Source organism: Chiloscyllium punctatum, chromosome 12, assembly GCF_047496795.1.
Source record: "Chiloscyllium punctatum isolate Juve2018m chromosome 12, sChiPun1.3, whole genome shotgun sequence".
In the NCBI taxonomy this organism is placed as follows: Eukaryota; Metazoa; Chordata; class Chondrichthyes; order Orectolobiformes; family Hemiscylliidae; genus Chiloscyllium; species Chiloscyllium punctatum.
Window position 1 is genome coordinate 31,280,201 of NC_092750.1, and position 15,492 is coordinate 31,295,692.

Here is a 15,492-nt window from a genome sequence, read left to right on the forward strand (position 1 = left end):
AAGGTAAAAGGAAGAAAGACCAAAGGAGATGGAAGAGGCAAGTTTTTTTTTTAAACAGAAGATGGCAGACATCTGAGGCAGATACAATCGCAATGCTGACAGATGTATGAATAGATAAGGAACAGAAGGATGTGGACAACATAGAGGCAAAGGAGTTTTTGTTCAGAAAGGTATCATGTGTCGGCTTAGTCTTGGTGGGCTGAAGGGCCGGTTCCTGTGCTGTACTCTTTAGATTTCTTCTGGGGCTTTGTTCATTCCCACTAACTCTGTAATTGGGTGATGCAGTCACAGTTGCATTATAAATGGGTTTGTGGACTCTCAAAGCCGAAGTATTCAATAATATCCTTAATAACCATCCTTGCTCCAGTAAACAAATCCACAACACGCAAAGAAAGCATTGATGTCAACGCACTATAGTATTTAAATTGGCATAAGAATATAAACACATTTTAGCAACAATACTTCAAACAATAAAACTGACAGCAATACACAAAAAGCCATAACTGTCAATGCACTTTATACAGACAAGGGAGGTCACATCTAAACTGTTGCATATTTGTTCCTTGTCACTATTCAGTATTAAATTATCCAATTGAAGTTCATAATGATAGTAACGTTCACAGAATATTTGATTCCTTTGTTGAAAGAGTTGAAATTGCTCTCTCTTTTGTAGTCAGTCAACAGCTCTCTTTTGCTGCTCCTCTCCTTGACCCTGTCCCCTCTTCCTCCATGCACCACCCTTACAACTCCATCCCTCTTCCAACCTTTTCTTCTCCTGTGTAGACTCACTTCGCCCCAGCCTCATTGGTTTCACTTCCACCCATCCTCATTTCTGCTACTTTAAATCTGAGTGAAGAGACCTGGAGAGAGAGAGAGAGAGAGGGGATCTACAAAGACATTTAACTGAAACATTGCATCTCAATGCTTAGATTGAGAAGAAAACTTGCCTGTTTTCTAGTCAACGCCTGCAGTTACATTTATTGCTTAGAAATTCTGGATACAAGCAGTTTAGCAGAGATTCAGGCCCATTTAGAAGTTTTATTTTTAACTTTTATTGCAGACACTCCCCATCTCAACATTGCCTGTCCCTCCACCTATTCATGTGCCATCTGCAAACTTAGCAACAATACCCTCAGTTCCTTTGCCCAGATCATTAGTGTAGAAGATGAATTGTTGTGGTCCTAACATTGACACCGACAGAATTCCACTAGACACCGGCTGCTATCTGAAAAATACCCCTTTATTCCCACTCTGTCTCTGCCAGTCAGCCAATCCTGTATTCATGCCAGCACCTTGACCCTAACACCATGGGCACTTATCTTATTCAGTAGTTTCCTGCATGGCACCTTGTCAAAGGCCTTCTGACTATCCAAATAGATCAGGTCCACTCTTATGCCTAATTTGCTTATTACCTCCTCAGAGTTCGAACAGGTTTGGTAGGCACACCCTCCCCTTGATGAAGCCAAGCTGACTCAGCCTTGGTTTTACCATGCACTTCAAAGTGTTCTACAATCTCGCCTTTAATAATGGACTCTAAAATCTTAACAATGACAGAGGTTAGACTAATCAATGTCATTTCCCATCTTCTGCCTCCCTCTATTCTTAAGCAGGAGTGTTACGTTACTCATATTCCAACCCTCTGGAACCCTCCCTGACTCCAGTGATACCTAAAAAAAAAAATCACTCCTAATGCTCCCACAATCTGCTCAGCTACCTCCTTCAGAACTCTTGGGTGTGGTCCATGTGGGGTGGATGATTTATCCACCTTCAGACATTTCAACTTTCCCAGCACCTTCTCCCGAGTGATGCCCATGACACTCATTGCTGCTCTAATTTTCTTGAAGTTCTTGTTGGCATCTTTCACCAAGGAGACTGATGCAAAGTACCTATTCAGTTCCTCTACAATTTCTTTATTCCCTATTTCAGCTTCTCCAGACTCATTTTCCAGCAGTCCAGTGTCTACCCTTGCCTCACTCTTACCATTGATATATCTAAACAAATTACTAGCCAGATTATTAGCAATATTACCTCTCTCCCCCCTTACTGTATTTTTAGATAGTCTCTGCTCATTTTTAAGACTTCCTAATTCTGTAGCTTTCCAGTAGTGTTCATCACATCATATGTTTCTTTTTTTGCTGTTACACTGTCTGAGCTCCCTGGTTGCCTCATCCTTTGAATATGCTGTTTCTTCCTTGAGATGAATTTCTGCTGTGCCTTCCAAATTACCCTCAGAAACCCATGCCATTGCCGCTCCATTGTCTTCCCTGCCCGGCTCCCTTTTCAATCAAATCTGTCCAGCTCCTCTCTCATGTCTTTTATATTACCTTTACTCAGTTGCAATAACATTACATCTGATTTAAATTTCTTCTCTCAGACTGCAGTGGGAATTCTATCATATTGGTGCCATTGCCCCCTAGAGATTCCTTCACCTTTAGCTCTCGAAGTCTGCTCATTTCACATGACCAGATTGAGAATTGCCTGTTCCCTAGTGGGCTCTACCATAAATTGCTCCAAAAAAAAATCTCCTTTTCTTGAGATCCACTACCAACTTGATTTACCTCCTGACTCATTTCCCGTATCTTGAATACTGCTAGGAGGCCTGTACATAACTGTCATCAGTCTTTTTTCTTTTGAAGTTCTTCAACTCTAACCACATAGATTCTACACCTTTTGAAAGTATAATCATTTCTTACTATCAATTTCATTTCATAATAACAAGGCAACCCTACTTCATCTGCCAATCTGCCCGTCATTTTGAGTATCCTTGGATATTTACTGCCAGCCTCGATTCCCTTCTAACCCTGTCTATGCAATAGCCACAACATTGTACACGTCAATTTCAAAACATGACAAGCTTATTTACCTTTCTTTGAATACTGTACGCATTTAAGTACACCATACTCAATCCTGCTTTGAGTCCACCCTTATTCATTGTTGCCCTCAGATCTGCCGTGCCTGAAGTTAGATTCCTGAGCCTTTTCATATACTCTGTCCTACTTGCTCTGGAAATTTGAATAGCCTCTCCTGTGCCCGCCTCCCATCCTTTAACGTTTCCCATAAGGCAAGCCAGCCTTTGGGACTCTTGATCCTGGTCACAGAAATAATGTTGAATCCCCTGACTATACTATACCCAGTTACAACTACATTTCTTCTTTTCTCCTCGTCATGAATGGCCCTTGTGCCACAGTGCTATGACCCTACTCACCCCATTTTAATAGTATTTTAAACACAATTGATAAGTAGAAATGACAGTGCGTGAAGTTTCAGTGAATTTGCTCTGGATCATCACCAAACTGCTGGAACTTCATTGCATTTCACTGGACCTGCTCTGAAGGAGGGCCACTGGCCTCAAAACAAATTCTGCGCTCTCTTCACAAATGCCACCACAGCTGAGCGTGCGGTAGATAAATGGAGGTGGGGTAACGATGATAGGTCGGACAGAAGGCTAGAGCGGATAGGTGGGAAGGAAGATGGACAGGTAGGACAGATCATGAGGGCAGTGCCAAGTTAGAAGGTTGGAGGATGCCCAGGACTTGCATGTCCTTGGCTGAGTGCCTCCACACGCTAACCACCTGATGCCAGGAGGAAGAACACCTCATCTTCTGCCTTGGGACCTCTATACACATGACATCAAAATGTGAACTTCACTAGCTTCCTCATTTCCCTTCCCTCACCATATCCCACTTCCAACCTTCCAACTTGGCATCAACCTCATGACCTGTCCATCTTCCTTCCTGCCTATCACTCCTCCTCTCCGATCTATCACCATTACCCCCACTTCCATCTAACTATCGCACTCTCAGCTACCTTCCGCCCTCCCCAATTTATCTCTCCAGAAAATAGTTTGTGAAGCATTGCCATGGTCCTTTGCATCTCATTTACATGTACATAATCCTGAAAGATCATATCCTGTTTGTCAGCATTGATTTAATTCTGTATTATATCCACTATTCACACTGAATGCAAAAATATGTGGTTAGTTTGGTACTCTGACATAAGTGCACACTAATGTTAATAGAAGGTTAACACATCACTACCTTCCAAAGAGCAATCGGCAACGGCGAAGAGGGTGACCTTGGTAATAATACCACTGCTTGCTCAGTCTCTCGCCCCTCATTGGGTGGCTATTTTTCCTCCTAAGCTGGCACTGTTTGGTTACACACTGCCAGGGAAGGCAAGCTGCCTCCCAACGGAATAGGAACTCAAGGCTCAGGGGTTCAGATCCTTTACAAAGTAGGAGTTGCAAACTCTTCCACTTTGATCATGTAGGTGTTTCTAAGCACGCTGAGCTCAAGGCAGTGCAGAGTCAGGATGTGGCTGAAACCATGGCTGGCTGGATTCACCTCTCAGGTCTCGTGCCAAAGCTAAAAGCAACGCAACATTGCTGCAGTTGGGTCAGCAAAGACTTTAACCTTTGCTAAAAGTATCTTTAATTGGTTAAGAAAAGGTAACCCATCCTGTGACAATGACTGCCACAGTGACAAATTCCTCATCCTTATTACTTTAAAGGCAGTACATAAATACAATACATGGATGCTCAATGGCAAAAGAGCAACTGGATCAGCTACATGGTATTCTTCATCTGCTGGGGAAAAAGAATACCTTCGCACCAACAGTCTCTTCACCTTGTCCGTGAAAACACTCAAAAGCCTGACAGAGATCTTTATGCTTGAATGGCCAGGTGGAATTGACCCTTAATGTCCATCTTTGTCCACAAAGATGATCAATTCTAGGGAACTGTTTCAGACAGTAAAACTGCCACTGGTCAAATATTAAAAGAGTTAGGTATGGCAAGCCCGTAGAGACCTTACTGTGAAAACCCCAGACGCAAAAGACAGTCATGTAAGTGCAGATTTTCACTGCTCCTGAGCTGGGTTAGGCCTGTGTTCAATATTTCAGAATTGAAATGTCAGCCTTTGTCCAGTGTGTGAGGGCACTGTAGAGAATCTTTTTGATGATCCATAAGAAAGCACCCTACCAAAGCTTTCATCCTCAATCCTAATCCCCCACGGAGCCTACAGTCAAACAAGCACTGTTTTCCAAATTCAGATATTTAACCAACAGTACAATTTAATTTAGATAATTAACAGTGAGGACAGGTAGAAAAGTCAACAATACTGTGCTTAGAGTTTAAAATAAACTTTGTGATGGAAAAAATAATAGAAAGTGGAGATTAGCATTGCAGCAAACAATTAAAGTTCAGAATCTGAGGTCATCCATTTATTCTTTAAATCATCTGGCAGACTAGTGGCTACATTTTGACTTAGGGTATTCTTAATAAACAGGATATCCCTGTAAAATAGACAATATCCCCAACTAGATGACAACATCCAGACAGTACCAATCAGTAGGAACTTTACTAATGTAGTCACCATTACATCATGCACTCCCAATTCATGGTATATTTCAGGGAAATGTTCAGGTTGTTTCGCCTGGAGATCATGAAGCAGATTTGATTGCAATTTATAAATTTGGGGTTGTGAAAGAGAGTAAGAGCTCATGGGCTGATTTTAGTTCAAGAAAATAAGAAATATCAGGAGTAGACCACAAGTCCTTCAAAGTTACCTCAGCATCTAATACAGAACTAGCTGATATTCAGTGTCATGATCTCCATTTTCCTGTTCACTCCCATTACCCGTTAAATTGTTGAAACTAAAAATATTTTCTATTTCAACTTAAATTTAATTGACCATAGAACACCCACAATCCCCTGAGAATTCCAAAGAGAGACAGTAATTGGAGTGAAGATATTTCTCCTCAGCCCAGTCCTCATCTTGAGATCGGTGAATCTCAGTGTCTACTGTACAAGTTCTTTGAGATCAACTCTCATTTTCTGAATTCCAGAGAGTACAGGCCCATTGACTGTCTCTCTTCAATAGTCAAACCTCTCATCCCAGGAATAAATCTACTAAACCTTCTCTGTACTACATACCTGCAATGTAAATATATCCTTCCCTAAATCTTGAGGTCAAAACTGCAGAAAGTACATGAGTGCCATCTCATCAAAGCTCTACATCCCCACAACAAAACTGGTTTCTTATACTTTAATCCCTTTGCAATGAAGAAGATGAACATGCCACTTGTTTATCCAATTCATAACTGTACAAGGAAGACAAAACAATGTTCCCTCTAAGCTGTGCAGTCACAGGGAGGTTTGCACATATCAATGTGCTAACAAATGGCTTCTGTTTTCCAAAAGCTACTGCTGTGCACAGAGGTCTATACAGCAGCAAATGAAATTACAGGGAATATTGTACGCCAAATTTTTCTAGCCATCAACGTCAAGAAAAACACCATTCAAAAAATACTTAGCAGAGATTATTCATTTAATTCACATCAGTTACTGCTTGATTTGAAACTAAAGTATTGCACTTTGGTCTTAAACTGAGATTTTAATTCTGCATCAAATTACCAAAATATTTATCAGTATAATCAATTTTGAGTGCATTAGCAACACTATAATAAGCGCCCTTTTTTTTAAAAAGGCATTCTTCAAAATTTACACGCTAGGCTAATCTTTTAAAATTTGATACCAGCTTAAACAAATGGAGATTTTATTTTATCATTCACATTAAGAATCTGAATAATTATAATATGTAAGAATCTGAAAGACTGATTGCTTTCAATACCATCTTTCACTCAAGTACAAAAAACTGGGAGAATACCTCTTCAAAATTGCCATTACAAGTTAGCTTGCAATTTTTCTACCAGTCACAAATTCAAGTAACATTAAGTTTGAAAATTTAATTCTATCTGAACTTTAAACAATCTACTGGAATTTATTATACAAAATAAACAATACATTTATGCAGTGACAATTTAGAAAATCAAATTTTTAAAATTCAACAGCAAACCAACTTCCAAAAACAAATCAGAAAGCAAACAAGACTTACAGTAATATCAGTGGATCCAGTCTCTAGAGTTGTTGAAGCCAAAATGGAGTCTCCCATTACAGGTAATACTGGACCTTTCACTTCCTGGTATAGAACTTCTCTAAGAACAACTTGATTAGACGTTTCTTCAGGCAACTCTGCAGGCAAAGAGTGCAAACTTGGTGGTGACCCCATAATAGGGACTTGGGTTATTGGTAACACAGAATGGATAGGTGCATCTATATTCTTTACATCGTGAACAGAAACAGCCACAGAAAGTGCAGCATTTAGGACTTCACCAAGGGGCTCGGCATAAAGTTCTTCAGTGCAACCCACCTCTCCCAGAGCAGCAGTTTCAGAACACTCTGCAGCAGGATGTGCAGGGAGAATTCCACCAGGTTCTTGATATAATAAAGTGCGTAATTTTTCATCCAGCGTCTTTATTGTACTATCTACAAATTCAATTTTACGTGGTCCTTCACTGTCTGATTCAACCACAACAGAAAGTTGTTGCTGACTGCTAATAATACCAGTCAAAGTAATTGACTGAGACTGCGCTTGTGCTGCATATTGCTGGTTAACACCTGGAACTACTTGTGCAGGACTCTGGGGCTGAGAACCCATTGCTGTATTAATGACTGCTCCAGAAATGCACACAGCTGATTGCATCTGGTTTGCAAAAGGTTGCTGTTTTACAACAGATTGTGGAGTAACGTCAGGAATGCAGGCTGGTGGTACAGATTGGTGCTCCGAGACCACACTACGAATTGGGCTAGGTTCAGAATATTGAGTAGGAAAGTTATGCTCTGCTTGGATAGATATTGGTTGGATTGGAATAGGGTGAACAACTGGACAACATGACACATCTACAACCACAGGGGGGCTATAAACCAAATCTGATTGTTCTTCCTCTGACTGCAATGGAACCACAGATGCAGAACAAACTTCTAAATGCTCATGAACTGCAAGATGGCTTTGAAGTGAAATATCCGATCCACTGGAAACAGCAGTATATACATGGTGACTGCTCTGTTGTGCTTCATTTAGGGTTTTATCCTCTGCCTGGATTGACAGCATAGAAATAAGGGGTGACATTGTTGCTGGTGCAGCTAAATTTGTTGGATGAGTAATATTAGACAGCATCGGTACCAAAGGTGGAGATACATTACGATGTCCAGTGATACTATCATTTGTAGCAGATGCTATAGGTTCAACTTGCTCATCATCAATTCCTAGTTCTGCTTCTGAAATAGTGAAGACAAAAGGTGTTAGTAATGAAGAATTTTTTTTTTTTGCAAATTTAGAAACTAATTATAGACTTGTTTCACATCTATTCATTCAAGTTAAAAATTAACTTACAGCACATAATTAATACTTCAAGTAGCAAAACTAAATTACTATCAGAGCATTAATATGTATCAAATAGGATGTAAAATGTTGAATTATTTTAGGGACTTGCACGTGAAACATTTCTATGCCACATTTGTGAAGAACATTCTTCTTTCATTTTCCTCATATTGATAAAATGGCAACCTCTGTGCAATTGAAACTGTAACAATCTCCCCAGTTATGGAAACTTAAATTATACCCAGAGTAGCAGCTGGCTGCGGCTGAGTTGGATGAACATCTGATGCAGATTCTGACAGGTCTGTTGCAGTATTTTCCACAACTGGACATACAATAAACCATCTTCGGCCCGTATGCAGGACTAATAAAGATTAAACAGTTTATTAGAATTTGCTTGTTCATCACCTTAAATATCACATTATCAAAATATCATTATTTACTTAATGTTTCAGCTCTTATTGTGTAGATCCTCTCTCACCTTAGAGAAATATGCTATTTGCTACATTAGTCAAGAGTTACCTGAAACAACTTAATATTCTGATGAAGGAATTTTTCTCCTATTCATTAATTGAATGTGGGTGCTACTGGCAGGGTCATCAATTATTGACCACCCCCCAGCTACACTCAAGAAAGTGATAAGCTGCAAAATGTTGTATTATGACAATGGAATGCTATGCCATTCACTATACAGTGCATGTTCTAACTTTTTTTTTAAACGAAATATTCCAGTCAATTTCATCAGAAGTCTCCAATTCAAATGGACTGGTGAATAAACATCTCAAGAAAAATTCAATTTCCAGGCAATTCCTTTATGGTATGCTAAACTGGAGGCTCCACAGAGTCTCCATACATAACTCCTAACCATCTGGAATAACTATGGCCAGCAAAGAAAACATTCTGTTGTAACCAAAGTCACCTCTCTTTGCCCCTCTTTTCACTTCTTGACAGTCAACATTGGTGTTTCTCTAAGTTCTATCCTTGGCACTTCAATTTTATCTGCATGCTGACAATTGGAGACATCATCCAAAATCAAAGCAAAGATTTCAATCTGTACAATGATGACATCCAACTGATGACATTCTCATCTTCTCTTTAAAATTGACAGTTTGCCTGATATCCAGTATCGGATGAGTGGGAATTGTCTAAACTTAAATAGTGGAAAAGCAGAAGTCATCAACTTTGGTCCCAGTCACAAAGTTGTTTCTTTACCCCTCCATCATGACTGTATCAGGCCGATTATAATCTTGGTGCTATATTTGACATCCACGAGCTTCCAACCATACATCTACACCATTGCAAAGACCACCTAGTCTTACATTGCTGGACTTCAATCTTGCCTCGGCTTACTGGCTTCTGAAACAATCAACTTTGGTTCTGTTATTTCTGGCCTTATTTCAATACCCACCCAGAAAATCCCTGACAACAATTGTTGCAACCAAGGTTATTCAAAATTTGCTGCCCATACTAACTTGCACCAAGTCCCATTTACCCATCCTCATCACACATGCTCTCCAATACCAGTTTCTTGTCCAGCGTCAATCTTGGTATTTTCATTTGTGTTTTTCAATTCCTTCATGACCTTGTTTCACCTTTGATTAGATTAGATTCCCTACAATGTGGAAACAGCCATTTCGGCCCAACAAGTCCACGCCGATTCTCTGAAGAGTAACCCACCATTTCCGTCTGACTAATGCACCTAACACTATGGGCAATTTAGCATGGCAAATTCACCTGACCTGCACATCTTTGTGACTGAGAGAAAACCGGAGCACCTGGAGGAAACACACAGACACGGGGAGAATGTTCAAACTTCACACAGACAGTCGCCCGAGGCTAGAATTGAACCTGGTACCCTAGTGCTGTGAGGCAGCAGTGCTAACCACTGAGCCACCGTGCCGCCCCTTTGCATTGTCCTTTAGCCTTACAAATTTACTAGATTGTAGCAATCCACAAATTGTAACCAATTGAGTATTCCTGATTTTAATTATTTGCTGACCGTGTCTTCAGCAATTTATGTCCCAACCTCTGGAATTCACTCCTTTCATCCCTCCACCTCCTTTATTTGCTTTAAGTCATTCCTTAAAAAGTCTTGGTAAAGCTTTTGTCACCTGGCTTAATACCTCTTCAGTCAATCAATGCGAAATTTTGTTACTTTATGCTCTTGTGAAGCACCTCGGGATGACTGAATTTTTTTGTGCCTTTTAACATAACCTTGTCATCTTGCTATTGTTGCCTAAACATGGAACATTTCAGAACCATGCTGACTGTACTCAAAAAGTGAATGGTTCTGTAAAAGGATTTACTGAAATCAATTTTTAGGCAAAAATGTCAGAGGTCAATTTGTACACAAGTAATCTGTTCAGGAGACTGAAATTCATGCAAGGTCTTAGAAACTACCAATAGTGACTATACATCAGTAGCTGTTGGATCTGCAATTAGATTAGATTACTTACTGTGTGGAAACAGGCCCTTCAGCTCAACAAGTCCACACCGACCCTCCAAACAGCAACCCACCCAGACCCATTCCCCTACATTTACCTCTTCACCTAACACTACAGGTAATTTAGCATGGCCAATTCACCTAATCTGCACTTCTTTGGACTGTGGGAGGAAACCGGAGCAGCCGGAGGAAACCCACGCAGAGATGGGGAGAACGTGCAAACTCCACACAGACAGTTGCCCAAGGCGGGAATTGAACCCAGGTCTCTGGCGCTGACAGGCAACAGTGCTAACCACTGTACCGCCCACAATTCTGTGCTCAGTATAGAACTGCCCTCCCAGGACATTTATTTCAAACAGTTTACATGGAAAATACGCAATGGTGAAAAAGACTCAATAGACCATTCCCACCAAACTTTCTCCGAAAGTTAGGATAAAGTAGATGAAAATTAAGGATTTGTGCGCCGAAGGTCTGGGTCAAGTTAAAAAACAAGATATTACTCAAGTACAGGGCTTAACATTCCTTACCATTCTGTTGAGATTGTAGAGATACTGGCATCTGCAGATGACAGAAAAAAATGGGACAATCATTAGATTGGAATACGAGAACATAGGAGCAATCCAATCATTCAAGCCCAGTCCACCATTTAATAAGGTCATGGAAGATTTGGCAGTGGTCTCAACCACATTTTGCTGTTTGTGACTTATAATCCTTGAACTCATCTATCCAAAATTTATCTAACTCTGCTTTGAATAAATTCTGACTCAACCTACACTGCATTCATGTGAAGAACACAATGTAAGAACATTCCTTGCAGGGTGGCGGCGTTCATTAATTTTTTGCAAAGATGCAGTTCTGAATCTTGATTTTTTTTTAAGGGATTCCTTTAATATTTATAAATAAGGTAAATCAACATTTTTCCAGGAATGTTGTTGGTGGTCCTTTTGGAATACTGTTGATAGTGAAGGCGGCGTTTGGTATGCTTTCCTTTGTTGGTTAGAGTATTGAGTTGGGAGTCATGTTGTGGCTGTACATGACATTGGTTAGGCCACTGTTGGAACACTGCATGCAATTCTGGCCTCCTTCCTATCGGAAAGATGTTGTGAAACTTGAAAGGGTTCAGAAAAGATTTACAAGGATGTTGCCAGGGTTGGAGGATTTGAGCTATAGGGAGAGGCTGAAAAGGCTGGGGCTATTTTCCCTGGAGCATTGGAGGCTGAGGGGTGACCTTACAGAGGTTTATAAAATCATGTGGGGCATGGATAGGATAAATAGACAAGGCATTTTCCCTGGGGTGAGGGCATCGGTTTAGGGTGAGAGGGGAAAAGAAAAATATCAAAGAGACCTAAGGGGCAACTTTTTCACGCAGAGGGTGGTACATGTATGGAATGAGCTACCATACACAGAGGAAGTGGAGGAGGACAGTACAATTGCAACATTTAAAAGGCATCTGGATGGGTATATGAATAGGAAAGGTTTGGAGGAATATGGGCCGGGTGCTGGCACGTGGGACTAGATTGGGTTGGGATATCTGGTCGGCATGGACACATGCTGTACATCTCTATGATTCTATGATAGTTTCAGAATGCTGCAAATTACTTCAGCCGATGGTGGTGATATCGGTCACAGCTGTCAAAGCAGGAGTAGAGTTTTCAGAGCAAGTTATTACATTGGATTGCCTGAAGTTTCCTCAGCGGGTTGGTAGTTGTTAATTATAAGATTTATTATCATTTTATAATTAGAGATATCAACCAAGGAAAATCTTCAAGAAAGAGCTGTATAATTATAATACTGTTGTTTTCATACAGCATGGCAGAAAAATGTGCTGAGTGGCACTTCAATTATTTGATGAGTTTATTAGTCAATCACCAGATAATAAATTTACTAATCATATGAGCCAGAGAAGTCAAATGTTGTGACTTAAGTATTCATAGTTAAATGAGAAACCATCAGTATAACAAGTTAATACCTGACCCTCAATCTCAGCCTTTCCAGCAACCTCTTGTATATTTGTACTATGAATGCAGCCACTTTCTCCATCTGTTTCTTCTGTGAGCATATCCTCTGCTTTGTCCATTATATCTTTCATCTGTTCAATGAAAATCTCCTTCTCCATTTCTAGTATAAAATCATTCTCTACCTAATAAATAAAATTACAAAACACCTTTTAAGAAGTACTCATTTCATCAAAATGAAAAGACAGAATGTGTTCAATTATACTTCAATAATTGAAATCAAATGTTAATCGATTCTTTTAAAGTATAAAATTAAACTTACCATATAACTTGCTATTTCATCTGGAGCGTCACCATCCAAATCAAACCTAAAGGTGACCATTTTGTGATTGTGAGTTTCCAGTTGGCATTCAACCATCTTATCTCCCACATTTGACACCTGTAAGAAATTGAATATCAGTTATGCATTGAAGATAATGTAAGCTACCAACTGGCAAACCAGGCTTTTACACAAAACATTTTCAAATACTCACATTAAGAAGAGTCAGCTTTGGCTTACTGGCCTTTTCCTGACGTGACCGAGTACGTGTAGACCTCTTATGATGTTTTCTTGAACTTTTGTTCTCCTGTCTCCCGCTGGCATGAATTCCTTCATAACCATCACTCATCTCTTTTCCTGAAGCAGCATCAGAACATATACTGTTCGGAGGAAATGGATCGCAATATTGTAATGCATTAAAGCCAAGTGCATGGCAGAACAATAAATCTAATCCCTGATTTCACTATTCTTATCTTATTTATGAAAAAGCCACTTATATTCTTCTTTAGAAGGGAAGTCGATATACTAGCCCATCACAATAACATAGATTAAGATACTGGCATCCTTCTGCAGGGAAACATGAAACGTTTTCTGTTTTTTTTGTCAGACAGCTCTTTGATATACCAATAGGAATAACTATCACACTGAACACAATACTAGTGCGAACATCAGCCTGAAAACTGACCTGATGTGTAACTTTGCAAATGCAACTGGTTTTTTCAAGTATTGAACAAATTGCATCCTTGGTTTTTCCAAGGATTATGGAATCATACAGCATGTAAACAGAGCCTTTGGTCAAACTCGCCCATGCCGACCAAGTTTCCCAAACTAAACCAGTCCCACATGCCTACATTTGGCCCATATCCTTCTACATCTTTCCTATTCATGTACCTGTCCAAATGTCTTTTAAATGACGCAACTGTACCCGCATCTATCACTTCCTCTGGCAGCTCATTCAATATACAAACCACCCTATGCATGAAAAAGTTGCTAGTTAAATCCCTTTTAAATCTTTCCCCATCTCATCTTAAAATTCTGCCCTCTAGTGTTGAAGTCCCAGCTTATCCAACCTCTCCTTATAACTCAAATCCTTGGAAATATTTTCTGCACCCTCTCCAAATTAAAAATATCATTCCGAGAGAAGGACATACAGAACCGTACACAGTACTCCAAAAGTGGACTCATCAGCATCCTTGACAACCACATGACATCTGAACTCCTCAACTCAGTGGTCTGAGCAATGAAGGCAACAATGCCAATTGGCTGCTTTACTACTCTTATCGACCCATGATACAACTTTCAATGAACTATGTATCTGAACCCCTAGGTGTCTCTGTTCCAGATCATCATTCAGGGCCCTAACATTAACTGTACAAGTCTTGCCCTTGTTAATCTTGCCAAAATGCAGCACCTCATATTTATTCAAATTAACCTCCATCTGCCACTCCTCAGCCCATTGGCCCAATTGATCAAGATCACTTTGTAATCTTAGATAACCTTCATCACTGCCTACCATCAATTTTGGTGGCATCCGCTAACTCACTTACCACACTTCCTATATTCTCATCTAAATTGTTAATTGAAAGGTAATGAACAGAATTTTCACCTTGTTCACATCTGATCTAAAACTGAAATAGCATATAATCATAGTGATGTACAGCATGGAAACAGACCCTCCGGTCCAACCTGTCCATGCCAAACAGCTATCCCAACCCAATCTAGTCCCACCATATCCCTCCAAACCCTTCCTATTCATATACCCATCCAAATGCCTCTTAAATGTTGCAATTGTACCAGCCTCCACCACAACCTCTGGCAGCTCATTCTATACACGTACAATCTTCTGCGTGAAAACGTTGCCCCTTAGGTCTCTTTTATATCTTTCCCCCCTCACCCTAAATTTATGCCCTCTAGTTCTGGACTCCCTAACCCCAGGGAAAAGACTTTATCGATTTATCCTATCCATGCCCTTCAATTTTGTAAACCTCTATAAGGTCACCCTTCAGCCTCTGACGCTCCAAGGAAAACAGCCCCAGCCTGTTTAGCCTCTCCGTGTAGCTCAAATCCTCCAACCCTGGCCACATCCTTGAAAATCTTTACTGAATCCTTTCAAGTTTCACAACATCTTTCCGATAGGAAGGAGACCAGAATTGCACGCAATATTCCAACAGTGGCCTAACCAATGTCCTGTACAGTCGCAACATGACCTCCCAACTCCTGTACTCAATACTCTGACCAATAAAGGAAAGCATACCAAATGCCTTCTTCACTATCCTATCCACCTGCGACTCCACTTTCAAGGAGCTATGAACCTGCACTCCAAAGTCTCTTTGTTCAGCAACAGTCCCTAGGACCTTACCATTAAGCGTATAAGTCCTGCTAAGATTTGCTTTCCCAAAATATAGCACCTCACATTTATCGGAATTAAACTTCTCAGCCCATTGGCCCATCTGGTCCAGATCCTGTTGTAATCTGAGGTAACCCTCTTCGCTGTCCACTACACCTCCAATTTTGGTGTCATCTGCAAACTTACTAACTGTACTTCTTATGCTCGCATAC

General features: G+C 40.3%; 1 protein-coding gene across 5 annotated transcripts in view; it reads right to left on the minus strand.

Annotated features, from left to right (window-relative positions):
- wnk2 (WNK lysine deficient protein kinase 2) overlaps nucleotides 1-15,492 on the minus strand; it is a 174,606-nt gene that overhangs the window by 55,005 nt on the left and 104,109 nt on the right. For all 5 annotated transcript variants that reach the window (XM_072582266.1, XM_072582264.1, XM_072582267.1 and 2 more), the window contains 6 exons: nucleotides 13,148-13,313; nucleotides 12,937-13,053; nucleotides 12,629-12,799; nucleotides 11,187-11,217; nucleotides 8,461-8,580; nucleotides 6,894-8,116 (listed from right to left, as the gene is read on the minus strand). In XM_072582266.1, the coding sequence (XP_072438367.1) occupies nucleotides 6,894-8,116; nucleotides 8,461-8,580; nucleotides 11,187-11,217; nucleotides 12,629-12,799; nucleotides 12,937-13,053; nucleotides 13,148-13,313 (1,828 nt within the window). The remainder of the gene's footprint in view (nucleotides 1-6,893; nucleotides 8,117-8,460; nucleotides 8,581-11,186; nucleotides 11,218-12,628; nucleotides 12,800-12,936; nucleotides 13,054-13,147; nucleotides 13,314-15,492) is intronic.